General features: G+C 39.5%; 1 protein-coding gene across 3 annotated transcripts; it reads left to right on the top strand.

Moving 5' to 3' along the window:
• Positions 1–98: 98 nt before the first annotated feature.
• Positions 99–27255, top strand: PPIL4 (peptidylprolyl isomerase like 4). 3 transcript variants are annotated; one of them, XR_005224751.2, is made up of 14 exons: positions 150–422; positions 1567–1634; positions 1720–1784; positions 3731–3848; positions 4654–4796; positions 7243–7339; positions 9435–9551; positions 10829–10953; positions 11573–11639; positions 12396–12522; positions 13588–13684; positions 14166–14304; positions 15210–15358; positions 26829–26877. XR_005224751.2 is itself a non-coding variant. In XM_037894952.2 (13 exons), exons 1-13 carry the CDS (start codon positions 353–355, stop codon positions 27063–27065), a joined length of 1455 nt encoding a protein of 484 aa, XP_037750880.1. In that variant the 5' UTR covers positions 99–352; the 3' UTR covers positions 27066–27255. The 3 variants fall into 3 exon arrangements, 2 of the variants coding, with proteins under 2 accessions (XP_037750880.1, XP_037750879.1); XM_037894952.2 differs by lacking the exon at positions 15210–15358 and having other exon boundaries at positions 99–422; positions 12411–12522; positions 26829–27255; XM_037894951.2 differs by lacking the exon at positions 15210–15358 and having other exon boundaries at positions 26829–27255.

Genomic DNA, 27255 nt, shown 5'->3' with positions numbered 1-27255 from the left:
CCCCTGCAGGCAGACTCAGCGCGCGCACTCCCTCTGCCACTGCCAATCAGCGCAGCGCATGCGCCTTGCTTAGCCTCACCCTCCTGTGCAGACAGTGTCCCGCCCCTCCGCTCCGCACACCCCGCCCCCTTTTGCTGTTGCGTCACACCGCCCGCCCAAGTGAGGGCAGAGGGTGAGGCGGGCGGCGGCTTCAATAGGTGTCACTGAGCACGCTCAGTTTGCGCGGGCGCGCTCCATAACTGCAGAGCCGAAAGTTGCCGCCTCTCCCCCTTGATTCTCCCGGAGGCAGCCGCGGGAGGGACGCGCTGCGGGGCCTGGCGCCGCGTTGTTGTGGTTCCGGGGCGCGGCGGCCATGGCTGTGCTGCTGGAGACCACGGTGGGCGACCTGGTGGTCGACCTGTACACGGAGGAGAGGCCCAGAGGTGAGGGGCGGTGGGGGGCTGGGGAGTTGCAGCGGGGGGGGGGGCGCGTTGGGGGCAGACCCACCCAGTGCAAACGTCCCGCTCCTTCAGCTGAGGAGGGCGGAGGCCACAGAGTTTAGGATCGCGCTAATGGCGCAGTGCTGTACGGGGGGGGGCGATTCCTCGGGGTGGGAGTGGGGGGTGGGTGGGTTCAAAAGCAGGGCACCAGGAGGGTCACGGAGCAGATCATGTGGTGATGCTGACTGTGCTTCAGCTCTCCTGGGTGATACGGTCACAGAATGAAAATGAGGGGTTGATTGCATTTGACTTGACTCAAACACTCCATGCATCTGAAGAAGTGGGTTTTAACCCACGAAAGCTTATGCCCAAATAAATCTGTTAGTCTTTAAGGTGCTACCGGACTCCTTGTTTTTGTGGATACAGACTAACACGCCTACCCCCTTTGATACTTAACACTCTTAAGGAACCCCTTGTTGGGGGCTTGCAGTAATCCTGCCTTTTTCTGGTTTGTAGTTCTCATAAAGTGTGCACAGATATTTTTTTTTTTTTGTTGAAAAAATGCATGTTGGAGATTACATTTGCTATACCAAATTAGGTCCTTGATTCTGTGTTTGGGTGGGTATAAGGATGTTAGGATAAAAGATGCTTACTCTGGTAAGTTAAATGTGTGTACTTGCAGGATGAGGGCCTTAGTTTCCACATTTAATTTCAGGGGGATGTGGAAATTTATTACTCTGGTTTTTTTTCTAATTATAAACAACAATTTTGGTTGGGAACTCATTTTCTTCTTCTACAGACACTATACATCTTATTTTTAAGTCTCTAAAATATTCAGTAAGTGTAATAGTTTTTAAATTGAAAAACCAACATTGACTTTTTCCTTGGTAGACATTAATTGGGGAAGGCCAAGGAGGGTAGAATGTGTGCTGATCTTTGTTATACAACTGTTCATATTTAGGATTCTAAATATTGCTGGATGTGGGATTTAAGAAGGGAAAATGCATGGTATTTAATCTTTTCCATAGATGTGCGGAAGGCTTTAGAGTCAAGGTTAATAAAGTCCCAGTACAGCCAAAAAGAAAAGATCCATGTGCAAATCACATTAACAGGTTTTTTTAGTAAATTTCAATATAATTTCTTGCAGCTTGTCAGAACTTTCTGAAGCTTTGCAAAATCAAGTACTACAACTACTGCCTCGTTCACAATGTACAGGTGAGCGTTTAAAATAGATTTTTATTTCCTTCTTTGTCTACATCCGTAAGTAGACTAACACCTTGTGTATCTTGCATTGTTACAGAGGGATTTTATTATACAAACTGGTGACCCCTTGGGGACTGGCCGTGGAGGGGAGTCCATCTTTTGGTGAGTAAAACCTACCTAAAATGAAATAGGCCTAATTTGGGAGTATAGTTGACCCAGTTTGCACTTGCTGAATGTCCTACTGAATGATTGTTGGGAGATGAGAGCTTCTTTTGGCTCATACATCTTGATGTCTGTTGTCATTCCTCATGCTGTTTTTTTATCCTAGACACTTAGTTTTTTTTCGGGACAGCATGCTGCTTCTGTTCTAAATCAAATCAATAATGGGTGTAATTGTGAGCAGGTGACTGTAGGTTAGGCTGCTGTGCTGTGTGTCCTACGTAGCTGCTCTGTGGAAGTAAACACATTTTTCTACTGCAGTGCTGAGAACTATGATTTATTGCACTTACATTTTGCTTGTGATGGAGGGGAAGCAGGCGACTATAGTAAAAATTCCTGTATTCATGTGTCAACTCCCCGAGCCCCCTTTCCAAGTCAATAAAACTGTTGCTTGGGCTCACATTTTAACTACACTAAATACATGGTGTGCTTTTTGGAAATAGGTAATTGGAGAGTTTTGTGTTTGAGTGTTTTTAAGAGGGACGCATTAAAATTGGTGTTAGGAAGAAAATTAAGTTTCTTATAAAAATCAGTTTTGTATAGTGATGCACCTGAAGAAACATGCAAACAGGTAAGATAGAATTCTGGCTGACTGCATAATCTTCCAGATCATTTTTCCTTTGAAACTGATGTTCTAGAGGGAAAATCAAGTTCAAGTTGCAGGGGGAAAAAAAACCCTGTATTTACTGCATAGTTGATGAATACTTCTCATGTAACTAACTGCAGCCAATAGACTTGCAAACTGGCTAATGCTACTCCAGACCTCCGTAATACAGACCTTTAAGGAAGTACACCAAATAAATTTGCATCTGTTCTATGCTATGCTACAATGGAGTTAGGGAGACCTGGTTACAAACTTTTACCCACGCTGTAGGGTAGATGGGGACCAAACTGTGTCCCTGTAAGTGGTTTAAAACTTTTGACAATCCAGGGTTCTGGTGTATTATTATTCTGGTCTGTTACCAGTCACTCCTGGGATCTTCTCTTCCTTTGCACTTTTTCATATTATACACTGATTTTTCTTTCCCTGCCTGGCTCTTTGATGTGCTCTGTCAAAAGTAGAATCTTCTAAAAGAGTGGCAGGCTGACTTGCTTCCCTCTTCTGTTCTACTGTTTGCCTCTGAGAATACAGATCCATTCTGAGGATGTTATCTTTTTCTTATTGCTGAACAGGACTGAAATGTGGGGGTTTCAGTTCTTGGTGCAACGTAAACTGATATAAGCCATGTTGAAATGGATTTAAGAGTGCACATGTAGATTCACAATCAGTTTAAAATCATAACTTTATGTGTAAGCCAGATCTCACCTGGGGGAGAACAATGTGAAATCAGGATCAGACATTGAGACTTAAAATCACTGCATCGAGTCCTGTATGCCTTGAAAGCTAATGTGTAAAATGAAGTTTGCAGCTTTTTCTGTTCAGATGATGAATTTTAGTCTATGAACAAGCTATTTAATTGCTTTTACTTTGTTTTATAAAGAGAATTTGATGCACAAGTACCATTTATATTTGATAAAGTGAATTATGCTTTTAATTCCTTGCACACTGTACTGAAAGTACATTTTGACAGTAGCTTCTAGCAAATTACATGCTAGTATCTACCAGAGATGTCAGAAAGTGTTTTCTAATATGCTTAAAACCCCCTAATTCTGTAGAATGTCTGCAGGGAAAGAGCTGTTAACATTATCTGCATTATGGGGGGTGGCTGGGTAATCCTATAGTCACAGTATAAATGTATAGTGTAAAATGATCATTTTCTTTGAGCATTCTTATTATAACATATTTTTGTAAATTATTTTGTCTTGTTCACTGTTGTATAACGCTTGTTTCACTGTCAGCATTTTTTAATCTTGCTGCCTCATAACATATTTATTGTATATATTTTCAGTAAACTCTATGGTGATCAAGCTAGATTTTTTGAGGCAGAAAAAGTGCCAAGAATTAAGCACAAGAAAAAGGGAACCGTGTCAATGGTGAACAATGGCAATGATCAACATGGATCTCAGGTCAGCGCACAGTGTTGAGAGGCTTTGCTATAACTCTGGAATAGCAAAGAGGGAAACTCCACAGGTTTAAAAAATGTGCATAACAATGAAAATAACACACAGTTGCTGGTCCTTATTGTTAAAAGGATACTGATGAGGAATTCATAATTTTTCAAATGATTCTAGAGCTTCCTAGTTATAATAAACTCTCTAACTTGGAAGCTGAAATCCTACCTTACTAACATGTTTTCTTCATCGTCAGGTGCACTTATTGGCTCTTTATTAGAGCTGCTCAAAGGTGCTAGGCTGATAAAATAATCATTAACAATAACGTTGTTTAGGTAGAGGACTGAAAGGGACAGTGTGGCGGTTAACCTGGTCTAATGTGTAGTATTCCCTACGTATACTTCAAAAAAAAATTACTTTTTAAAATCTGCTCCTGTGCTCCTGGACAAATCTGTCAAGTTCCTCCTAGCTAGAGCTGTGTCCAGCTAAATATAGCAATGAGCAAGACTTTTCCAATTTGATTGTAAAGCATGGGTTGCAATTGTCATTCATTATTGTGTTGGTTAACCGTATGGTCTGTTCTAAATTAACGGTGGAGGGCTAGATGCTCAGCTGGTGTAAACTGTCATAGTTCCATTAAAGCCAATGGAGCTACATCAGTTTACGCTGCTTGAAGGTCTGTTCCTGTCCTCTCCCATTGAAGTCAATGGTGAAACTCCCACTTACTTCAGTGGGCATGGTGTCAGGCCCAAAATTATATGGAGATTCTAAAAATTTTACAGTTTACTTGTAAACAGGTTTTTTTATCTTGTCCTTGTAGTTTCTTATTACTACAGGGGAAAACCTAGATTACCTTGATGGTGTGCACACAGTGTTTGGAGAAGTAACAGAAGGCATGGATGTATTAAAGAAAATTAACGAGACCTTCGTTGACAAGGAATTTGTTCCTTATCAAGACATCAGGTATGACTAGGTTTAACTTTGTAGCTTAGTGGTGACAAAGTGCTGGAGGCTAACTTATTAGCCAGCCCTCAGATCACTTCGGCACAGATTAGTTTCCATGGAGAAGGCCGATTGGGGAGTGTGGCTAATTAGCTGATCAGTCTCGAGACTGATGAACCAATTAGACACCAGCTGAGGGTGACACAGGAAGGAAGGGACAGAAGATTAGGTTAATTGAACCCTGTCTGTTCTGGAATTCTAAGGAAGGGAGATCTCTGTGCCTCTCTGGCCCTGCAGGAAGGGGCAAGAAACCACTGTTAATACTTAGCTGCACAGGACTGTATTGGGGTTGGTGGCAGGAATATAAATAAATATGGAGGTGCTACTTACTGGAGAGTCTGAGAGGTTTCTGGGTATCAGAGGGTGGGAATGGAACCTGCCCTCTTACAGAGGGTGTGTTGTGATTTTTGTAAGAACTGGTTCATTGATCTTTCTGTAAATAGAGTTAATATGGCAATGTCGGGACACTTGTTAAAGTATCTAGTATGTTTCTTCGTTCCATTATTACTGGTAAAATATTGTGTAATCATATGTTATGGGGGACTTTCTAAATGACTTTAGAGGAAGATGCATTGACTAGATCATGCTGTCTTATCAACTGAAAGAGAAGTTGTAGGCCCCAGACCTGTAAGCTCAGATGGACCCTGCATCTGCACATAGCACCATTGGGAATTTGCAGGATTGGGTCCATAGATGGGATGGATGTTGTTGTCCAGACCATCCAAAATGTTTATAATGTTGTTAATCTGTGTATGCGGTGTTGTAGGTGTGTTAGTCCCAGGATATGAGAGAGACTAGGTGGGTGAGGTAATTTCTTTTATTGGAACAACTTCTGTTGGTGAGAGACAAGCTTACACACAGATCTTCAGGTCTGGGACATGTACTCAGTGTCAAAACTAAGTACAAGGTGGAACAGATCGTGCAGCATAAGTAGGTAGCACATATTTCAAGGGATCATTCAAGGTGAAGTGGCCTGTTAACACCTCTCTAAACATAGAGGAAAAAGGAGAGGAAGAAAAAGATGGGGGAGGAGGTTAGTGGGTTATGGATTTTTGTAATAAACCATAAATCCAGTTTCTGTATTCAGGCCAAGATTTTTAGTGTCTAGCAAAGTTATACATTTAAGCTCCCAGGCTTGTCTACTGAAAGCGTTATGCAGGTTTCCTTTGAGGATGAGAACTGAGAGGTCAGATATAGAATGATCTCATTGTGAAAAATGTTCACACACACACACAAGCAATAGGGTGTTTTTTGTCTTTTTATAACTTTTTGGGAATGTAGTGATTGTCTGGTTTCACCCACATAATTATTGTTGGGGCATTTAGTGCGCTGGATGAGGGAGGTACAGCACATGTTGACAGGCATGTGTAGGACCAATGGATCTTGAAAGGTGTGGTGTTGGGGGATGCTGATCATTATTGCAGTTCAGATATATCTACAGATTTTTGTATCTGCTCATCTAGCAGGCTCTGTTGCTTTTAGTTGACGTATCTTGGTCTGTGGGGAGCTTGCTTCTGATGGTGAGGTTGGGATGGGGTTGTTTGAAGGCCAGAAGAGGGGGGCAGTTCAGGAAAGATTTAATTCAGGATATGGTTCCCATAGTGTATAGGTTGTAATTGTTTGATACCCCTGCCTCCCATATGGGTTCCAGTGTGGGTTGTCAGTGACAATTAGAGGTGTACAGACAGAGGAGGCTTTATTTCCATATTGAAGCGGGTTCTCTCGAGGAATTTGGGTGACTTGTTCCATGATGTGATCTACTTCTCTGGTGGACTACCCTTGCTTGTTGAAGGTGGTCTTAAGTGTGTTAAGATGAATTTCCCGGACTTTCTTCTTGGAGCATGTTCTGTGGTATCTGAGTGTCTGTCTGTAGATAACAGATTTCTTGGTATGTTTGGATTGGTCACTGGATCTGTGAAGGTGTCTGTGGTGATCTGTAGGTTTCTTCTATATTAATCTGTGTACCACTTTCGGACAATTCAGCTGTATTTTTGTTTTGATTCCATGTAGCCAAAAATAACTGTAGGATGCACTAAGTGGGGAGTTAAGAGGGCAAGAGGTTGAAATGAAGACTTTATTCATAAACTAGATTAAATGTTGGTCAAGGAATAAACAAGTACATTAAAAAATCAAGAATTGTTTATTAATAAAAATACTTGGTTTATTCCTTGTATCCTAGCAGCCTGTGTGCACATCTGAACTGGCTTTATTAATCGTTATATATGAGTACGTAGAATTTAGTATGTAGTTATATAGAGTATTTATTTGTCTAGCCCTGTAGTAGGATATAATCTCTACTAGTATCCCTAAGATTAATTGATGAACATGGAATCAAAGAGCTAGTTTTAAACCAATTAAAATGCTGACTCTTGGACTGGACTTGACTTGACTTTAAATTTCCCATTAGGATAAATCATACAGTGATATTAGATGATCCATTTGATGACCCCTCTGGTTTAATAATACCTGACTGCTCCCCAGAGCCCAGCAAGGAACAACTAGATGTAAGTACTGCCAACAGCTTCTTGGGAAGGTGTTGGAAATGAATAAATGTGCTAACTAGTTGTTTCCCCTATGGCTCACATTCAGCAAAGCATGTGAATAGTCCATTGAAGTCAAATAGACTACTCGTGCTTAAAGTTAAACATGCAAGGAAGTCTTTTGCAAAATAAGAGCTGCCAATATGCAATTACACATTTCTTGAGTGGGGGAAGATTTCTGAAGATCTATATATAGGAATTGGAAAAGGTTCAGAAAAGGGCAACAAAAATTATTAGGGGTATGGAATGGCTTTCATATGAGGAGAGATTAATAAGACTGGGACTTTTCAGCTTGGAAAAGAGATGACTAAGAGGAGGTATGTTAGAGGTCTATAAAATCATGACTGGTATGGAGAAAGTAAATAAGGAAGTGTTATTTACTCCTCATAACACAAAACTAGGGGTAACCAAATGAAATTAATAGGCAGCAGATTTAAAACAAACAGAAGTATTTCTTCATACAACATACAGTTATCTTTTGGAACTCCTTGCCAGAGGAGGATGTTGTGAAGGCCAAGACTATAACAGGGGTCAAAAAAGAACTAGATAAGTTCATGGAGGATAGGTCCATCAGTGGCTGATGGGCGGGGATGGTGTCCCTGCCTCTGTTGGATCACTTGATGATTGCCTGTTCTGTTCATTCCTTATCCCCTGGGACCTGGCATTGGCCACAGTTGAAACACAGCATACTAGTCTAGATGGACCTTCACAGCACAGTTGTACTTGAAGTGACCTCTATGCTTACAAAGCAAATAACTATTACAGTTTTGAAGAAGAGAACAAAAAAAGATCAGGGTGTTTCCAGTTGTGACTGTGTATAGTGGGATGGGATGCAAAGACTTACTTTATAATTCACACTACAAAGAGAAAAGCTGTAATGTTGTTTTAATAGTAATGAACCTGTTGTCTGAAATGCCCAGCTCTGGCATTGTTTCCTTGATACATTCTTCTGGAAGAATCAAAAAAATCTCTGCTAACTTATTTTCTTTTTACATTTTATAAAATGAAGTTTATCCTTTTATTCCCTTTTTTCAATAAGAAACATTATCAGCATTTCCACACAAAAGAAAATTATTGTTAAACTGGAAAGTATTATTTCACATACAAGCAGACACGCTGATTTGTTTTGTTTGTATTCTAGGCAGAAGGGATTTGCAGAACAATTCAGCTTATTATGTTTTCTTACCTTGCAGTTATTGGAGCTGCTGAAAGGAAATATCTTTTGTCTGGGAGCAATGTTTCAAACAATAAATTGACTAGAGAAGTTACATGTTTTAAAAAAAGTTTTAACAGATACCTTAGTGATGAGTTTGGTATAGGAACTTAATTAGAATAGAGGGTATACCAAAATTTGTCTAATATATCCACAAGTCTAAACACTGCATATGGAGCTTGATAGCCCAGTGTATGTTAGACAAACACTTGAAAGTTTTATAATCAGACACTTGCAGAGAAAAAACAGGGATACACCATTTAGCTCTAGTGAAATGTTTTGAAATAAGAGAACTTTTTGGAGGAGAATTTAAAATGGATTTTGTTGTAAATAAATGAATTTATTTTGTTGTAGGAATGTTTTTGTTTGGAATACTTGACTAAATACAATAGTATAAAATATACAGTTCCTGTAATTGTACTGTTAAATTGAAGTCCTGCTAGATGAGGCAGAAATCTTCAATACTACTTGTATACTCATTTCAATAAAGAAATATTTAAAAAAAAAAAAAAAAAAAAAAAAAAAGGGAGGGGGTACTCCCCTAAATAGAAACAAGCTGGCAGGTATGTTGGGGATACATTTGGTATAATAGAGGTGAAAGACTCCATATTGTCTAATTGAATCTAGCCCAGGTTGACTGTGATAGAAACTCATTACCATGTGTAGGCTGCTTGGTTGTCTGTCTGACCAGAGTGAATGATCTTAGCCTAATGGTTCAGGGATATAGTCTTAGTTTCACAACACACACAATCCCAGACTGAGGTAGGGTTTTAGTATTAAGAAAAATAAAGGCTTACCCATGGGTCAGTATTAAAATGCTTTTTTTTTTTTTTCAATTTCTCATAGAGTGGCAGAATAAGAGCAGATGAAGAAATTGATGACTTCAAAGGAAAGTCTGTTGATGAAGTGGAAGAAATTCAGGCAGAGAAAGAAGCAAAAACTCAGGCCATTCTCTTGGAAATGGTAAACATCAGTTTTGTGTTTTGGGGTTTTTTCGTCTTGTCAGATGTAATTTCTTTGTGTATATATGCTCTATATTATGTCTGGGTGAGTGAATGCTTAAGACAAGTGCTTGCCTTGAGTTGCATATCAGAAATGTTGGCCTCATGGACTAGGGTGCATGGTATCAGGCTGCTGGTAGAGCTAAAAGAGTGAACATGGACACTTGATCTTCATCCATTTGTAGGAGAAGATTTCCCAGGAACACCTGTACCATCTCTGTTCCAAACCCAGGACTAGAATTGGTCTTATAGGGGGTTTGTAAGAACTTGCTAGAGACGCTTGTAAAATTATAAAAGCTGGTCAGTCCTGCATGGAACTGTTATCCCTGCTGTGTGTTTCTATCTTGGTACTGGAAGTTTGTATGTATTGGATGGCTGAGTTACCATGAAATAATTTCTCCCCAAATTCACATATTGGCATTGGGAATACACAGCAATATAGTGGTTGGTTCCCATTCACAGAATTACAACAGAATAGCTGCCTGCTGTTAGATAATAAGCAAGGACCCACTAATAGTTAATTTTTTCTCCCTGCTTTCTTCCCTTGGGATGTTTATGACTTAATGGTACTATATGGTTGTAGCTTCTGGAGTCCTCGTGGAATTGCGGTGAACTAGAATTTAATATGGCTGGTGCCAGACTTTAGAGGAGGTTCAGTTCACCTTCTTTAGGAATATTAATGAGGAAGACCCAGTTCAGTTCTTATTTTTTAAAATGGCAGCAGTGAGTCCTTTCATTGTATGAATGTATGTGACAAATCATTACGCATTGTTTTGTCTGTCAACTTTGTATTATTCATCCACCCAAATTTGACTGATACCAACTAAGCTCTAATGGTACTCTGGCATAGCATCTTTCATCTAAAGAACGTAAAGAAAGCTTTTTACGAACAAATTTAAGCCTCAGCATTCCTGCAAGAGAGAGAAGTATTATCCTGATTTTACTGATGGGGAAACTAAAGCAGAGAATATTAATCATGCAGTCACTGGCAGTAGAACACTGCACATTTCTAGTCACCTGTTTTAACCACTAACCATACTTTTTGGGGAAAATAATGTTCTCCTTTCTGAGTCCTTTGAGTGACTATAGGTATTTCCCCAGGTTTCCACTGATCGAGTCATGAGGAAAAGAATATTTGTCGTCCCCTCCCTTCCTTTCCCAACAGAATATAGTGCCATGAAATTCAGGAAGCTTTGTCTAGAACAAATTGAAAAGCCTTCCCTTTTGTGTGTGCTGTAGGTGGGAGATTTACCAGATGCAGATATCAAACCACCAGAAAATGTGCTGTTTGTCTGTAAACTGAATCCTGTGACCACAGATGAAGACCTGGAGATAATATTTTCACGATTTGGGCCCATTAAAAGGTAACTTTTACAGAATAGTTATAAAAAAAACACCAAAAAGAGAACCAAGTTCAGTTTAAGCAGTCTCCCTAGGTTCCACTGCTCTGCGTGCGCTCACTCTCTTTGGAGACCCACTTTGACCACCCTTGTATCTGGGTATAGTAGTGGGACAACTGCTGACAAGTTGGGGTGTTTCAGAGAAATACTGCCAGCCTGTTACATGGCTCTTTCTTAAACATTCCTCAGCATTAATTGCAATCCCAAAAGTTAAACTAACAAATTTTTGTCCTAGCTTAGTAAAATGTAAAAAAACATCAGAGCATTAATGATGGAAAATAGAATCTGATTCAATAAGCTTTTGTTTTACTAATTTTAGGACTAATTCTAAAACCCGTACAAATCTCAACGATTGCTCACATGAGTAGTCCTATTTAAATCCACTTCAGCTGTTTGAAGTCACTGAGGCTACCAGTGTGAGTAGAGGTTACTTATGGGAGTTACGGTTGAGGATCAAGCCTCAAAGGCATTATAACACAGGTTAAAATTTCTAACCTGTTAAAGACCCTTTCAAACAGTGATAGTCGTCAGCCATTTTCAAACGAGAAGGCATTGACACTTTAATTTCATGCTATTTTTTCAGCTGTGAAGTGATTAGAGACTGGAAGACGGGTGAATCTCTTTGTTATGCTTTCATTGAATTTGAAAAGGTATGTTGCTTATAAAAGCAGTGTAATAATATGCTTGGGTTATCTCTCTCCTCACAAACACAGCTCTATGCTGGATGGAATGAGAACGGGTGTTCTGCTCAAGTGTGTTGGTTAATATTCTCATCTATTGACTGCAGCCTACAAAGGATGTAGTCCTCAGTTCAGGAAAACATTTAAGCATATATTTAAGTTCATCCCTGTTTAGCAAACTGTTTAAATATGTACTTCAGTCCCTTTTGAAGTCAATAATTGGAATATGATCAGACTGTAAGAGTTGTTCTCATGATATAAAATGTATAGCTTGTGTTTTATTGTTTGGCTGTTAACTTTCTCACAGAATGACAGTAGAGTGATATCTGAGTGAAATTCAAGAGTATGCCAGAACACTTATCTTTAGCCTGCCAGAAAGTTTAGGATTTTTAATAAAGCCATTGTCTGTTGTAATTGTATCTAAATGTATTATTCCAAACATAATACACATAAATAACTAGTATGTTTTGGCATAGATTTATCTAATCTCAAAGATGAAATGCTTGCATTAAGGCAAATAGTAAAATTATTATATTTATTTTTAAAAATTTAAAAGTGTGAGTGTTGTGATATAATCCATTTTAGAAAATGAAATACGTATTTACTCAGTTGTGGCATATTCATTAGGAATCTCTATGCCAAGAGCAATTCACTTTAAATTTAAATGCTGACTTCATAAGAATATTTGTGTATGATTTGTTAATTAATCTTGACTTAAATCTTCTGGAAACACTGCAAAAGGAGGAAGATTGTGAGAAAGCCTACTTCAAAATGGATAACGTGCTGATAGATGACCGGAGAATACATGTGGATTTTAGCCAATCTGTTGCAAAGATTAAATGGAGAGGAAAAGGTAGTTTTGTCATCCTTTTGATTCTGTGCCAACTTCAAACCTTAAATTATTAAATATTGCTCTCCTAAACTAGAGTCCTTGTATAGGACAAGCATCTCTGTTACAAGGTTAATCAACTCCTTTCGGCAGTATAATGGCCACAGCTTGGTATTCCTGGCTGCATGAGCAAAGGCTACTAAGTCTAGGTCTCTACCTGTTTACTGCATATTAGAGGACAAGGGGTTTATCGGTAGCTGTCATGTTGCCAAGTGTATTTTTTGACAGTAAAAGTCAACTATTGGTATTGTTTTATATTAATCTCAAACTTTAAAGGGATAATTTTGGATTTTATTTATTAACATAAAACTGCAGTAATCAGCATATTCTGCCTTTGTTTGCCATTCACTTCATGAAGGACTACATTTACAAGACAAATTGAATATCAAGGTATTTAATACTTCTGTTGCAGTATTAGCCTTCACCATAAGGTGGCAGTACATAACTGACAGTACTGTTAACTAGTTTTCAAAACTTCAAAACAGAAATATGGAAAATAAAATCCAATATACCTCTTCAAAATGTTAACCCATGAAAAATGTTTTTCAAAATTTATACTAAAAAGTGTATAATTTTGTAGTGTGACTCCCTCCCTTCCTCTAAGTTTTAGCACAGAGCAAAATTTCATTGTTTTCATTTTGAAAATAGGGGGTAGTAACAGAAATGCCAACAGAGCTGTAAGCAGAGAGCTGCAGGACCAGCTTCAAGCACAAACAGAACAATTGCCACTTGGTGCCTTGTGATCCTATCCAAGCTCTGCATCCAATAGGCATGAGGTGGGAGGAAACCATTACCTAGCTAGGTCTTCTCAGGCAGAAGGACTAGAGGCAGAAGGAAAATCATGGCCTGATCCTCCCTCTTTTGCTCTGGGTCATGCACACGATAAGACCATTCCTGGAGTTTGTTACTGTGCACATCTTTAAATATGATTACAGTAATGATGACAATTGTATCCTGAAATGTGCTGTACTCCTATGTCTTTGATTTTTAAGCTGGAGATGAAAGCCCAGTTTGTTTTTGTATGAACAGGTGGGAAGTATACCAAGGATGACTTCAAAGAGTATGAAAAGGAATGTGATAAACCTTCCAAATTAACTTTGAAGGAGAAAGTAAAGCTAAATCAAGAGTATCCTTAACAGTTGAATAATCTGTGTGGTGTATTGGCCTATAATGTAGTGGACTTGCAACTAGACGTTTTGAAAACAGCTTCTAAATCTCTAAGCTTTTGTTGGGCAGATGTTTAACTGCTGCTTAACATAACTATGTGGCATCAGTTCTCGAATTACAGATTTATTTTTTAATTTGCTATTTTGTGTGCATAACACAGTCAAATCAGAATGTGTTTATTTTACACCCACTTCTCCCAGTTGTAAATAACTACCCTACTGCAAAGCAGTGGAGAGGCAGGATGTTTTGTTTCCCAGAGCAGATTTCAATCAGCCTTACTCTTTTAATTTTTCATTATACGTGATTTTTATTTTGCACAAAATACTGGCTGTCTCAATGTTATACCCATGATAAAGCGTGGTTTTGCTTGGTTTGTGAGCTTTTATATTCTGAATTGACCAATGATTGGTACCAAGTCTGCCCTTAATCAACTGATGTAGCGCAAAGTATGACCTTGTGTTGGATGAGGAGATAGAGGAGGCTAGAGCAAGTCACCTACACTCAGGTAAAAAACACAAGAAGAAAAAGCACCGCCATTCGGACGATGAAGAGGATGACAAGAAGACCAAAAAATCCAAGGTACTGAACTGCCACCTTTTCACTGACTATTTAATTCTGTATCACTTTACGGCCATGTCTCCTCATAACTGCTAAAAGGAAATGGGTTCGACTGGGGACCTTGCATGCAAACATGCAATGAATGAAGGACTTGTTGCAGTGTAGAAAGTGGCTGCCCAAGATATTCTTGAACTTCTAAAGCTAGGTGTACATAATTGACCTTCTGCTGAAATGTCCTGAAAAGGTAGCACAGACTTCACAAAAGTAGGCGTTTCAACACTGGGTCTGTTTTTCACATATTTCCCATCACAGATGAGCGAAGCTTAATCATATTTCATGAGTGCAATGTATTTTTCATGTACTTCCTGGAATTGTGCACAGTAGCTTCCTCTAACGTGCAGTCAGAAAACAGCCTCTTAATGGTTTTACTCGTCTTTCAGCTGACTCAGAAGTATAAATGTGAAATCTGTATTTGTATTGTGTAGATTAGTATTACTGGAGAATGATGGCTTTGTTGACACTGTGAAAACAATCAGTTGCTGACAATGATTGTCAGTAGTGGCCCCCCTCCCTGCACCCATCTGTTTTTATTCTTAGGATACTATTGATCTTCATTAATGTAATCCAAGTAGAATTTATTAAATTGGTCGTTTTAGCATTCTTTAACACCATGTATGAAAGAACACAGCTGATTGGCCATTCCTTTTAAAAAGCTCCGTTGCCTGGCACATGGCAGATTTCATGCGCCTTGTTAGTATTAACCATTGAACCCTTAGTGCAGACAGGGCACAGGCATTTTTACCATCATATCATCTAATCACCTGGTAGTAAAAACACCTGCACTTGTCTACACTACTGTTTCCACTATTGGTGGTAGCAATACAGTTCCGCTGATGTTTGTAATTTTCCCTGCTGCTTTTCTTTAGGTCAAACGCATTTTGTGTTCTGTTCTGTCTGCTGAGGTATACCGTGGCTAAAAAGAGACATTCACTTCACTGACAAGCAACCTATCCTAACCGTACAATGCTGCACTACATATTGATGTGGTATTTAGAACAGCTGACCTATATGTAAGGTGCGATTACATCGGCCACAAATAGACTATGAGAAGTGTTAGTAAATGTATCCTATTTCCAGCTCATATCGGTGGCATATTGGCTAAGCTGTTTGGAGACTGTAGTTTGAGAAGATAAATCAGCACAGTGTGACCAATTTAAAAAAAAATGTAGTTCCTCTTCTGAAACAAGGTAAAGAAATGTCTAGGAAATCCATCCTGCAATGGAGAGAGTGTGATACATGGGGGAGACAACATCTAAACAGGTTCCCATTATGGGCATAGATATAGGCTAAGAGGGTGTGGAAACTCTTCCTCTTTCACATACAAACATGTCATGCCAAACAGAATAATACACTAGGTAAGTTGTGTTGTCTCCATAGCATTCAGACATGTTCTATAGAGTTGAAATAGCTCTGCTTTTCTACCCCTTTTTCCCATTTGTTCCTTTTTTCTTACAAAATGCAGAATTGACCCCTAAAAATCTAGTTAAGTTTATCTGCATGTGTTCTAATTTTCTGTAAGAGCAGATAATTTCAAATAGAATTGTCCTACATTAAGGCCTCACTTCATTATGGAATTATATATAAAAAAATCTACCTTAAAAGAACATGAAACTTGCAAAGCCAAGCACTCAAAAGTTAGGACGTGCCAGAAAGAAGGTTTCCTGTGCAAACTTAATGCAGCTTCCTTGTGCATGTGCACTGTGAAAGTCTTTAATTACATGTTTCAGAGTAGCAGTCGTGTTAGTCTGTATTCGCAAAAAGAAAAGACGTACTTGTGGCACCTTAGAGACTAACAAATGCATCTGATGAAGTGAGCTGTAGCTCACGAAAGCTTATGCTCAAATAAATTTGTTAGTCTCTAAGGTGCCACAAGTACTCCTTTTTTTTAATTACGTGATCACACGCTATTCTTCCCAGAGGATCCCTATCTCATTCAATAAACAGGTGATTATTCAATATTTCTTTTTATACTCTACAGCCAGTGTATGGTCCCAGACCTTATTTACTGCATACCATCCAAACCTACACTGAGTACAAAATTATTAATTTCTCTTGGGTGCTTCTGTGGTGTTCATCACTACTATATTGGTGTCTGGCAGGAGCAGCCTTAATTCTGGCATTTCCAACTCTTGAGTGCTTGACTTTTCAACCTTAATGTTCCTTTAACAAAGTGGGGTTTTTTTGTTTTTGTTTTGTTTGTTTGAAATGTAATTTCCTAATTTAAAAGTTTAGCCTGAAGTAGACACCCGGTATGGAAATTTTGAAACTGAATGGTTGAAGTTTTAATCAACTGAAAACAAGGTCGTATAATAGTAAGCAACCTTGACTCTGGGTGGCGCTATCAGCTATAATGATCTGAAGAGTATTTTTGTGCTCTGAGTAGTTTCCATGATAAGATGTTTTTCAGCTCTCTGGTGGTGGTCTTTTTTTTTTCCTTCAGTGTGTTTTGACTCATCCTTCTTCATACTCTTGTTTTCTGACTCTTCAGTCTACTTCAGGTTTAAACATTATTTTTGACTCTTCCACTGTGTGTCTTGATTCCAGAGGGTGGGGCTGTAAGGGTATTGTGGTTTTCTTTCAGTAAGTAGCAGGATGTGGGTCTTGAGCAGGTGGGCTCCCTGGCAGAGAGAAGGGATCTGAATAGGAGCTGGCAGGGTGCTCTCGATAATACCTGTACTTTTTGTTTGGGAACTTTATTTTCATTTATGACTTCCTTCCTTTCCAGTTTTCTCTGCTCTCGGTGTCGATTTCCTTGATTTCTTATCAGAGTCAGTGAATCTGTGGGAGGAGTGTAGTTCTTGTCCAGTGGACTTCTGTTGACATTTATTTAAGACCTTACTGACTTTCCCATGTGTTTATAATTTCTCATGGTTTATGAGCGTAGTGAGCCATGTGTTGATTTTTATGGTTGGTAGCAAGTGTTAGATTAGTGAGTCAGCTACTCTTTCTGTTGGACTTTGTTCTGTTTTATAGCTGTAATAGTTTAATAAAAATATTGACAGCTAAGTTTGATCTTAAGTTGCCAATTGGAAAAGGCAATCTCATTTGTTTGCTGTTCTGTTGATATAAATGCCTGTGATATCTCTGCTGTGGTGAGATGAGTTTGCAAATTTGTGGTGTTTCTCTGGTGGTGGGATCATGTGTGATAAATAGCAATTTGCATGATCCTTCAGGTGCTTCACCTGTCCTTTGCCAAGTAATGCCCCTAAGGCTAGACTGCTTCTAATACTCCAAACCTCTAAGGAGCTTGCAGATAAGTGCCATTTCAAAATAAATAAACTGCCACAGATTCCCTTCTCCTATTTCCTCTTCCCTTTCTAAACCTCCTGCTGCAACCCAGTGTGGAATTCCTCCACCCCAACATTTCACTGGTCAAAGAAATAGGATGAGCAATATATAATGCTGGACCAATGACAGGCCTAAAGTCCAACATGAGATAACTAAAAGGAGTTAGCCAATGAGGGATTTATTCTATCTGCATATTAGGAACCTTCCCCCCTCCCTTTCCAATGCTGTGTGACATATGTTTGTAGCTCTGCTATGTCACAAGACTCTGCATCTTAAAATCCATTATCATCATTTTAGTAACTGAGGTTTCTAAAAGATTTATCATTCTCTGTGCCAATACATGTTTTTACATGCTGTGAAAGAATTAAAGGGAAAAGACACATAAAATAGATTAAAATCTTTAAAATGTTAAGATACAGATTTTACACATGGATAAGATTATTAAAATATGGCCTTTCCTTTTCCATTCACGCAGCTGAAACTCTCATCCAGGCTCCAATCATCTCACATGTTGATTGGGCAATATCCTTTTCTCTGGCCTTGACAAATGCAATCTTGCCTTTCTCATATCCATTCAGAATGCTGCTGAAAAGATCATTTGCATATTCTGTCACACTCACATAGCCCTCTTTTTGCATCCCTCCTCTGACTCCTTATCTATGGCATCAAACATAAGCTACTTGTCTTCACTTTCAAGATCCATCACAGCCTGTCCCCACCCTACCTGTCATCTCTCCTTCACAGTGGAGATGTCAATTCCCACGTCTGATTGGCCCACGATGCCACCTCCATTGCACACTTGTTAAGTTTTCAAATCAACACCCTCATGCTTGTCCCTATGCTGCCTCTCTCGTTTGTGAGCCGCTCTGCATGAATATCTGCAAAGCTACCTTGTTATCCGTCTTCAGGTCCCTCCTTAAAATTCTCCTCTGCCCTGAGGCCTACAAAAAACTTGACAACAGCTGTTGGTGTGCTGAGAGTATTGCCTGTCATGCAGACCAGTACATTCTTGTTTCCTTGTACTCTGTATACATCTGTTGCCTCTTGATTTTAGACTTAGCTTGTGAGATGGGACAATCTTTTTGTACAGCACCTAGCACAAGAGTGCACTGGGCCATGACTAGGGCTCCTAGGTGCTATAGAAATACAGTACAAGTAATTGATAATCCTGTTAAAATAGCTATTGTTTAAGATGTAACAAACTCATGCTAGTACCAATCTTTGTATCACGCCATCACTTACTGTACAGTTTGTGTAATATGTAATGTACACATGAATCACCAATGGTAAATGAGAGAAGAAAATATAGGGACTATGTACAATGGCTGGTGAAATATAAAGGTTTGGTCAGCATGAGTTTGAGATGGTTACCTGACTCATGAGAGGCAAAGCCGCTTTCAGGTTCTAAAAATAATCCTAAACTTGTAGCAATAAAATATTTGCCCCTCCCCCCCCCCCCCATGGCATCATGTAATCTGTCATTTTTACAGAAGAACGATTTTAAAAAATTTTTAAAATTGTATCCCTTTTCAGATCTTTTTATAAAGCCAGGTTTTCTTTATACTATAGGTTCATCTTATACAGGTATCAAAGGGAGAGGAAAATTAGTCAATATGTTCTTAGAACCCAATAAAAAAAATTACCTTCCCCCCCCCCCCCCCCAAAAAAAAAAAAAAAAAAAAAAAAGCTTTTTCCTCGTCAGTAATGTTGTAATTTTAAGTCTGATATTTCTGGGTCTCCCAGAATAGAAATGCTGCGTGTCTTATTGGAAAGCTGGGTATCTCCTGGGTGTGGAGTAAACTTCTAGCCCTGCTGGTTTTCAGGACGTCTGATCTTAAACTTTGATCTGTCCTCTAGGACTAAATGTTGCTTGTCCAGGGCTTCAGGCCAGTTAATTTTTGGGAAAGATGGAGGGAAAATTCAATAGATGGGAGATTGGGAGGAGAAGGAAACACTTTGCTTATAGCCAATTCAAATACAATAAAAAAGTGGAAGTTAAGAGCGCCTCAGATTCTGTTTGTAGTAATTCCCATAGATCTGGGTTAGTGCACAGAGGGTGGTGAAAATACAATATCACATAGCTGTCACCTACGTGTGTACCTGTCTATATAAATATGTATTTATTTTTTTGCCCACAATGCCCAGTTGGTTTCTTCCTAGGCACCTTGAAACTACCACATTCCGTCTGAATTTAGTCTCAAAATTCAGTAAATAAGATGTTCTCTTTAGCCTTCTTCATTTTATTATCATTGCACCCAAAAATAAGACAAATTTACAGCAGAAAAAAATGATAAATGTTTAACCACCAATCAGACTACTTTGCTGAGTAGTAGTGATAGAATAGCAGAAATCGTTGGATCCATAGACTAGGATTGAATGTAGCAGAATAAGCATTTACAGATGTAATTATATAATTTTTTTTCTAACTAGCCTGTTGGTCTGATCCCCCATAGGAATGATAAGTGGTGTTGTGAGGCAAGCTGTTCCTTTTCTGGAAACATAAGAACCATAGCCTCCCTCTAGTTAAGTAACTTCTAAAATGCCACAATGGTAACTAGCATTAAACTGAAGAATCTTAAAGCAGCTGATGCAATGTTATAACTGGAATGAATTTTTTCAAAATTCTGCACCCTTTAATCAGAGCCTTAAACACCTGACTTTCAATTACAGGGAATAAGCAAGTATCTGATAAATTCTTGCTTAACTATGCCAATTTCTGTATAGTATGAGTGTAAATATCCCTCCACTTCAGACATTTAGAGTGACTGGTTTATGGTGGCATAGAGAGGGTCTAAATGACCTAATGGGCCTTTTCTTTCTCTTAATTTCTGATATTCTATTACTATGTTAAATTCTCTTATAGCTGATAGGGCAGATATAGCCGGTTTCTTAAATTTCATGAATCATAATTTTATCAGGAAAAGTAAAACAGCATCCATACTGCCTTTTCATTATACAGCCAGTTTAAATTAGCATCTTCTGGGATTAGCATTTTCCTTTGCACTTAAAATTAATTCAATAATTTAAAATTCCCCTTGCTCTAAGGATAGGTAAATACAACCCAAGTACTGTAGTTGGATTACCCCTTACCAACTCCCCATTCAGTACTGTCCACTTAAAACAAGAACATTTGATTCTAAATCAGATGTATGTTGACTGCACATTTTAACTTAATTTCCAACTTGCTGTTAGAAAAATCTCTTTGCTGTTTCTCCTTGAGAAGTTAAACAGGGTCATAGACATAACCCTCTCTTGTCACTCATGACAGTGATGTGCAATGCAAAAAACCCTAGGGTAGTAAGTTAATTAACATACTTGACTGTAAAAATACTACTGCTGGCTCTCACAATATCTTTTGAGATTTACTGTTCTCAGTCAACTAAACAAACATTATAGAAAATACTACAAAATTATGACTGAATGCAACCATATATATTATTCTAAGGTTAAAAACTTAGATAAAGTGGAGTTAAGGTTGTAAATTAATTACTTAAAGGAACAGAGAGATCCTGTAGAGATGCATAGTAGTTTTCTCAGAAAATGCAAATGTTAGTCTCTGTATTCAAAGATAAGATTACACTTACGGGGGGAAAAAGTATGGAAAAGGATAGCTCAGATCAACAAAAGCTCATAGCACAACAGTAGAATGTGACTCCAGGTGTGAAGGCTGTTTATTTGAATTGGTTTCAGAGTAGCAGCCATGTTAGTCTGTATTCGCAAAAAGAAAAGGAGTACTAGTGGCACCTTAGAGACTAACCAATTTATTTGAGCATAAGCTTTCGTGAGCTACAGCTCACTTCATCGAATGCATTCAGTGGAAAATAAAAAATCACTGTATTTTCCACTGAATGCATTCGATGAAGTGAGCTGTAGCTCACGAAAGCTTATGCTCAAATAAATTGGTTAGTCTCTAAGGTGCCACTAGTACTCCTTTTCTTTTTATCTGAATTGGATCGGGGTCATTGTTACTTCCTCTTTAAGGTGCCATGGCTAGCTCAGTCAATAAAGTGATCACTCTTAATTTTAAGGTAGTTGGTTTGAACTCCATGTTGAGACATACCTCAGACTCTCTGCAGAAAGGTTTATTTAAATTCTATGGCTTGTATTATACAGCAGGTCATAGATGAGATGATGTAAAGGTCCTTTCTGGCCTTAATCTGTGCAACAAGAAACCTTTGTCTCCTACCCTGCCTACCCAATTCCAAGCTGCTTATGAAGGAAACTTTAATCAGGGGATCTAAGAAGTTTGCCATTTGTGGATTGTATTTAAGATGGCTTTATTCACCTGAACAGATGACCACTGAATAATGTAGGGTCGTGTTATGTGATTACGATTGTTGCAGGAGGCAGGTGCCTGATTATTTTTCCTTAATTTTGTCTGTCTTCAGGTTTTATACTGCTTTCTATCACTGTAGTATCTGAGAGCCTTTCATGTAAAATTGATCGCACTATTTAAGTCCTTACTTGCCTTCATGGAGTCTCTGGTGCTTCTCCTCTTTCAGGTTAAAAATTCTGCTTGGGGTTGGGTTTCAGGATTTTATTTTACATTTTTGGTGTGGTAAAAAACTCAACCACACTGTCAACGTAGTGTTCTTCATTTGTATTAATATATAAAAATACTTGTACAGCTATCCTTCATAAAATAAGGGAGAGATGTTGTTTTTATACATAGTGCTGACATAAACTATTCTACAGAAAGATAATTAATAGTCTGAGGTAAGTTTTCAGTTAATATAATTTTATTAACATCATGATAAAGATGGCAAACAGCTATAAGAGTTCATAGTGATATATCAAATATTGAAGCTATTGTATCTCCAAAAGGAATTTGATTATAAAATGATTACTAGCAAGGTAGATTTTACATTTCTGTAGGTTTCTGAATCCAGCTCTTGTACTCTTCCTTCTATAAAGTTTTGATTCTGATTTATTATCATGACCAATTACCGTGTCAGCAATTCTTGCATAACTGTATAAAGGGCATATCCCTGCGATGCAGGTAAACGGCGCGTGGATTTAATAAAAAGCTTTTGAAATGTATGGTGGATTCTTCAACTATACAGGTTAAAGGGGGAAACATTCCATGCTATCTTGCTTCTCTTTTTAACTCTCATGACACATGATCCTACTTGGATCATTGGCTCATCTACCTATTGCCTCCACCACATACACTATAACATTTTGTTTCCCAGGGTTGCATTCTGTTGGTTAAACCATGAGACTATCTTTTCTCTTCCTGCAGTCCCATGCCTCAGTAACTACACACCCTTCTTCTGCAACAAATAAGGCAGGGGTCCTACGAACAGCCTTCACTACACATCCCTGATTCATCCCCAGCGCGGATCTGTTCTGTGCATTAAATAAAGCAGGGATCCTGGGGGGGGGAATTGTATGTGATCCTATCACTAAAGACCATGTCATAACACACATGGGCAACATTGCTGAATTAAGGTGGCAACCTTAATTCTGTCATTTCCTAACTTTTGAGTGCTTGACTTTGCAGTCTTCAGAATGTTCTAGGAAATTACATGTACAAAACTACACCCAAAGTTAATATTATATTGACCAGTCACTAAAGGGGAAAGGAGAGAGACGTTGGCAGTGAATTTCACAGCTATATGATGACAGCAGAGACTGTAGAGACTCAGAACAATTCCAGGTTCTGTAGGAGAATCTTCTCAAGGGGTTCTATACCCTTCTTCCTCTTCCTTTCCTGACCCCTTTTGCTCCACTTTGTCTCTGTTCCATTCCTGACTCTCCCACCCCACCATTTAGCTTCTTATCCCAGTCTCCATCTCCATCCTGTCCAAAACTTCCCCTCCTACTACCCAAGCTCCTCATCTGATCTGTTTTTCTTCTTTCTCCTCCCCAGGCTCCCAGTCCCAGTTTACTCCATCTGTTCCACACTTCAGTGTGAGAGAGATCTTCAGGTGGCATAAAGCTGGGATAGCTCATGCCATGCCACCCTTACCTCCAGCAGCCTATGGTGCAGGGCACATGGCCAGACAGCTGTGGAAAGAAACATTAACTAATCCTTGTAACACTCTTGTGAGGCTAGGTATTACCCCCATTTTAAAGGTAGAAAAACTGAGGCAGAGAGGTGAAGATGCTCTGTGATCCCCAAACAAATTAATCTTTTGTAGCAGCGCATACTACTTAAATAAAGAGCATGCTGTCATGCTCACATTTTTCAGACTGCTTTAGATTGTGTAGCCTGATCTCCCTCTGCAGCAGTTGCTGTGTTTGCGTGAGGGCAGCCTGAAAGTATCTTTCACATAGGTTATGGACTCAATGACTGTGACCTATTATAATCACTTAATTATATAGGTTTTTCTCTTGGATTCATGTAATCTCAGTTTTATTGTTTACAACCACAACTTAAAAGATGTAGGGTTTCTCTCTGTTCCCTTACGCTTGTGGAGTTATTTTGAAGGAAGTGCTGCAGTTTTTGGATTTCTTTTGTCAGAAAAGGTTTCCATTTAAAGTTGTGGATTTAAGTCTAGAAATTTGGCCACTGAGGTCCAGTGGGAGTTCGTTGGGGCCATGCTTGGGGACTTACCTTGAATCTAAGACCTGGTTTACACACACAGCTGCATGAGTTACATTAAATTAGTATTTAAATTGTAAATGAACACAGGCATTGGTGCTGTTGGTCAGTGAAATTAACTGTGCTTTAGGCCAGGTGAGCTTTGGTAAACATGTGACTGTGTTTGATACACTAAAGTTAATACGTTTGAGAATACAAGCCAACCTGTTTGTTGTGGTGTCCATATAAACACCTGTTTGATCAGTGTACTAGTGATTATAAATGTTGATCTTTATACCTGTAGTACATGTGGACTGGGTATATGTCCTTTATTTAAAAGGCAAATTTATACTTGCCCTCATGGTAAGGGATAGTTTATAACTATGAACAAATGTTAAGCACGTTTCTTCTTCTTTGGCAATGACTACATTGTGTGGTTTTTTTGATATTTGCATATTGGTGAAGTAGCCTTTGTTCCCACGCAAGCTACAACACTGACTTGAAGAGGACACAGAATGGGGTTAGAATATAGACTTTCACAAAATCTCTTAGGAAGTGTATGCATGTGTGTTGGGAGGGGAAGGAGCTGAAGGAAAAAAAGGGTAAATCGTCCTTTTCAGATCTTGAAATAAAAGAAATCTCACTTCTGGGTAGTTTAATGATTGTGCAAACAGTAAAGAGTCTATTTTTTTAAAATGAAAGCAACCAGAACATCTTACGGAAAAGCTTGGGGTTTGAAATGATGTGGCCTCATCGTCTTAATCATTCCAGAAATGATATGTTAAAGGGCTTGTTGTCTTCATTTGGCAGACATTTCAGTGCCAAATCAGTTTCTTAATGATCTTCCCAAAATGCAAATTCTTGAACGCTTCTGACAAAAGCTTTGATGTGTTAGAGCTTGTAGGTAAGTGCCGCAGGCTGCTCAGTTCTAATGCCAAATGGCATTTTGAATCATGTTACTTATGAGCTTTTGAATAGCAGTTGTTCTCTGATGACTTGTAGTGTCTGAAATTTCCCTAGTTTAACTAAGTAACATTATAGAGCTTTGCATAATCAGTGTTGTGCTGATACAAAATAGAGATGGGCCTGAACCAAAAGCCTGGATCCAGACACCCCCATTGTCAGAATAATCAAAATCCAAACCCAGAGCTGAATTTTGCAAATAACTCCAATTGTGATAACAGGCCAAACAAAAGCTCCAGAGCTGAACCCTGACCATTATTACCAAGTTACCACTTGCTTTAGTTCATGACCTTAACCACAAGAACTAACCACTATCTGCTATTCTTTCAGCTAATGGAAGATAGAAGGCCTTAGAGCAGTGTTGGTCATTTACTAGCCCACAGACCGAATCTGGCCACAGAGGCCTTCCATTTGATGGGCTGGGTGTCAGCTGTCAGCAGAGCAGGGGGCTCTACTACCTGGCTCCAGCTCTAACCTGGGCTCTCTGGGAGCTCTGGCCACAGGCTCCCCTGCTGGTCCTGGCTGTAGTGTCCCCATGCTGATATGCATTTGAATATCATCCTGTACCAGTTCAGAGTATGCTTTGCGTCTGGGGAGCGAAAGGGGCCACTTGGCAGAGGCTGGAGCTGTGTGGAGATTTGGACATTGCCTCATGGGCAGCTCCCCTGCCAGGCAGCCCCTTTCGCTCCATGGCTGCAATGCATCCTCCAAGCCAACATGCGTTGGCCTGGGTGTGAAGGCATGCAAAGAAATTGAAGCTGAGACGAGGAACAGAATACAGGGGCTAGATCTGCTGGGAGCCCAGGCCACAGCCAGAGCTGAGTAGCAGGACCATCCTTGGTCAGAGCTGGTAGGAGCCTGGGTGGAGCTAGAGCTGAGTAGCAGGGCTGCCCTTGGCTAGATGGGAAGCCAGGTAGCAGGAGTCCTCTTACAGCAGAGTCCTGAGCTGGATGTAGGCAGGGGGAGGTGGGGATGGGACAGGCTCTAGGGAAGTCGTCCCCTGTTCCCCTGGGTTTCTCCCAGCTCCCCCCCGGCACATGCAGTAATAAGGAGGCTCGTGTCTTCTGCAGCTACTCCCCCTTCCTCTCGCCACCATTGGACTGAAAATCCTGATTACCCGAATGAGCATGGGAGAACACATTGCTTATTCAGATAATCATGATGTTTGATCGATTTGAAATTCAGATAAACAGACCACACCTATACCTGGCATGACTGTAAGCAGAAGGCAAATAAACGAAAGTGCATCCCAAAGCATGCCCCTGATTGGACTAGCAGTCTGCATGCTATTAACAAAATCAGCCAATGTGCCATCTTTGGTGCCATCTTTGGTGCATATGCCATAGGTAGCCAATCCCTGCCAGCTGGGTGAAGAATTGACATGGTTTCACTAAAGTGCAAACACCTGAAGAGCCATTTGGCCCCCCAAGATTTGGACATTGCCTTTTCTGCACGCGCCCCCTCCCCAAGAAAATGTAATTGAATACCATTGCCTTAGAGGTAGCACTTCTTGGTGTTGCTGTAGTTTATTTAGCCACATGTTTATTTCACATTAAATGCTTTACATTTTGCGTTTGAATTGCTTACTAGTAGTACAAGCTTTAGAAAGCCAGAGAGCGGGTCTTACCTACTTTCTTGTTCTGTTTTATACCCTTTAATATTTTTACCCCTTCACCTATACCTGCATGTCACCAAACTTCTTTGACAGGACTCTGACCGACGATATGAAGAAGAATGCTGTAGAGAGAAAAGAAAGAGTGAAAAGAGAGACCGACATCAGAGTCGCAGTCGCAGCCAGTCTCGGGACAGAGACAGCCACTACAGTTCCAGCAAATCTAAAGACAAATACCGAGGAGAGCTTTGGGAAAGAGAGCGTGATAAAAAGAGAGACAGAAGCAGAAGTCCTAAGAAATCCAAAGATAAGGAGCGGTCCAGATACAGATGATCTCCCCTTCTCTTTTTATATTTGTATAATGCATTGGAAACAACTGTGCAGGTACCAGAGCAAAGTTGTGTTTGCCAGTGCTTCTTGATCTTTCAATTCCAGGAGTGCCCAGTGTACATGTCTAACCTTTGATAGCATAGGATACTGCTTGGTTCTGGATGACTGTCTCAATAAAGGATTTTGTATTTTA

Source organism: Chelonia mydas, chromosome 3, assembly GCF_015237465.2.
Source record: "Chelonia mydas isolate rCheMyd1 chromosome 3, rCheMyd1.pri.v2, whole genome shotgun sequence".
Lineage (NCBI taxonomy): Eukaryota > Metazoa > Chordata > Testudines > Cheloniidae > Chelonia > Chelonia mydas.
Note: the sequence above shows the minus strand (reverse complement) of the source record. Positions and strands in the feature narration are given on the sequence as shown.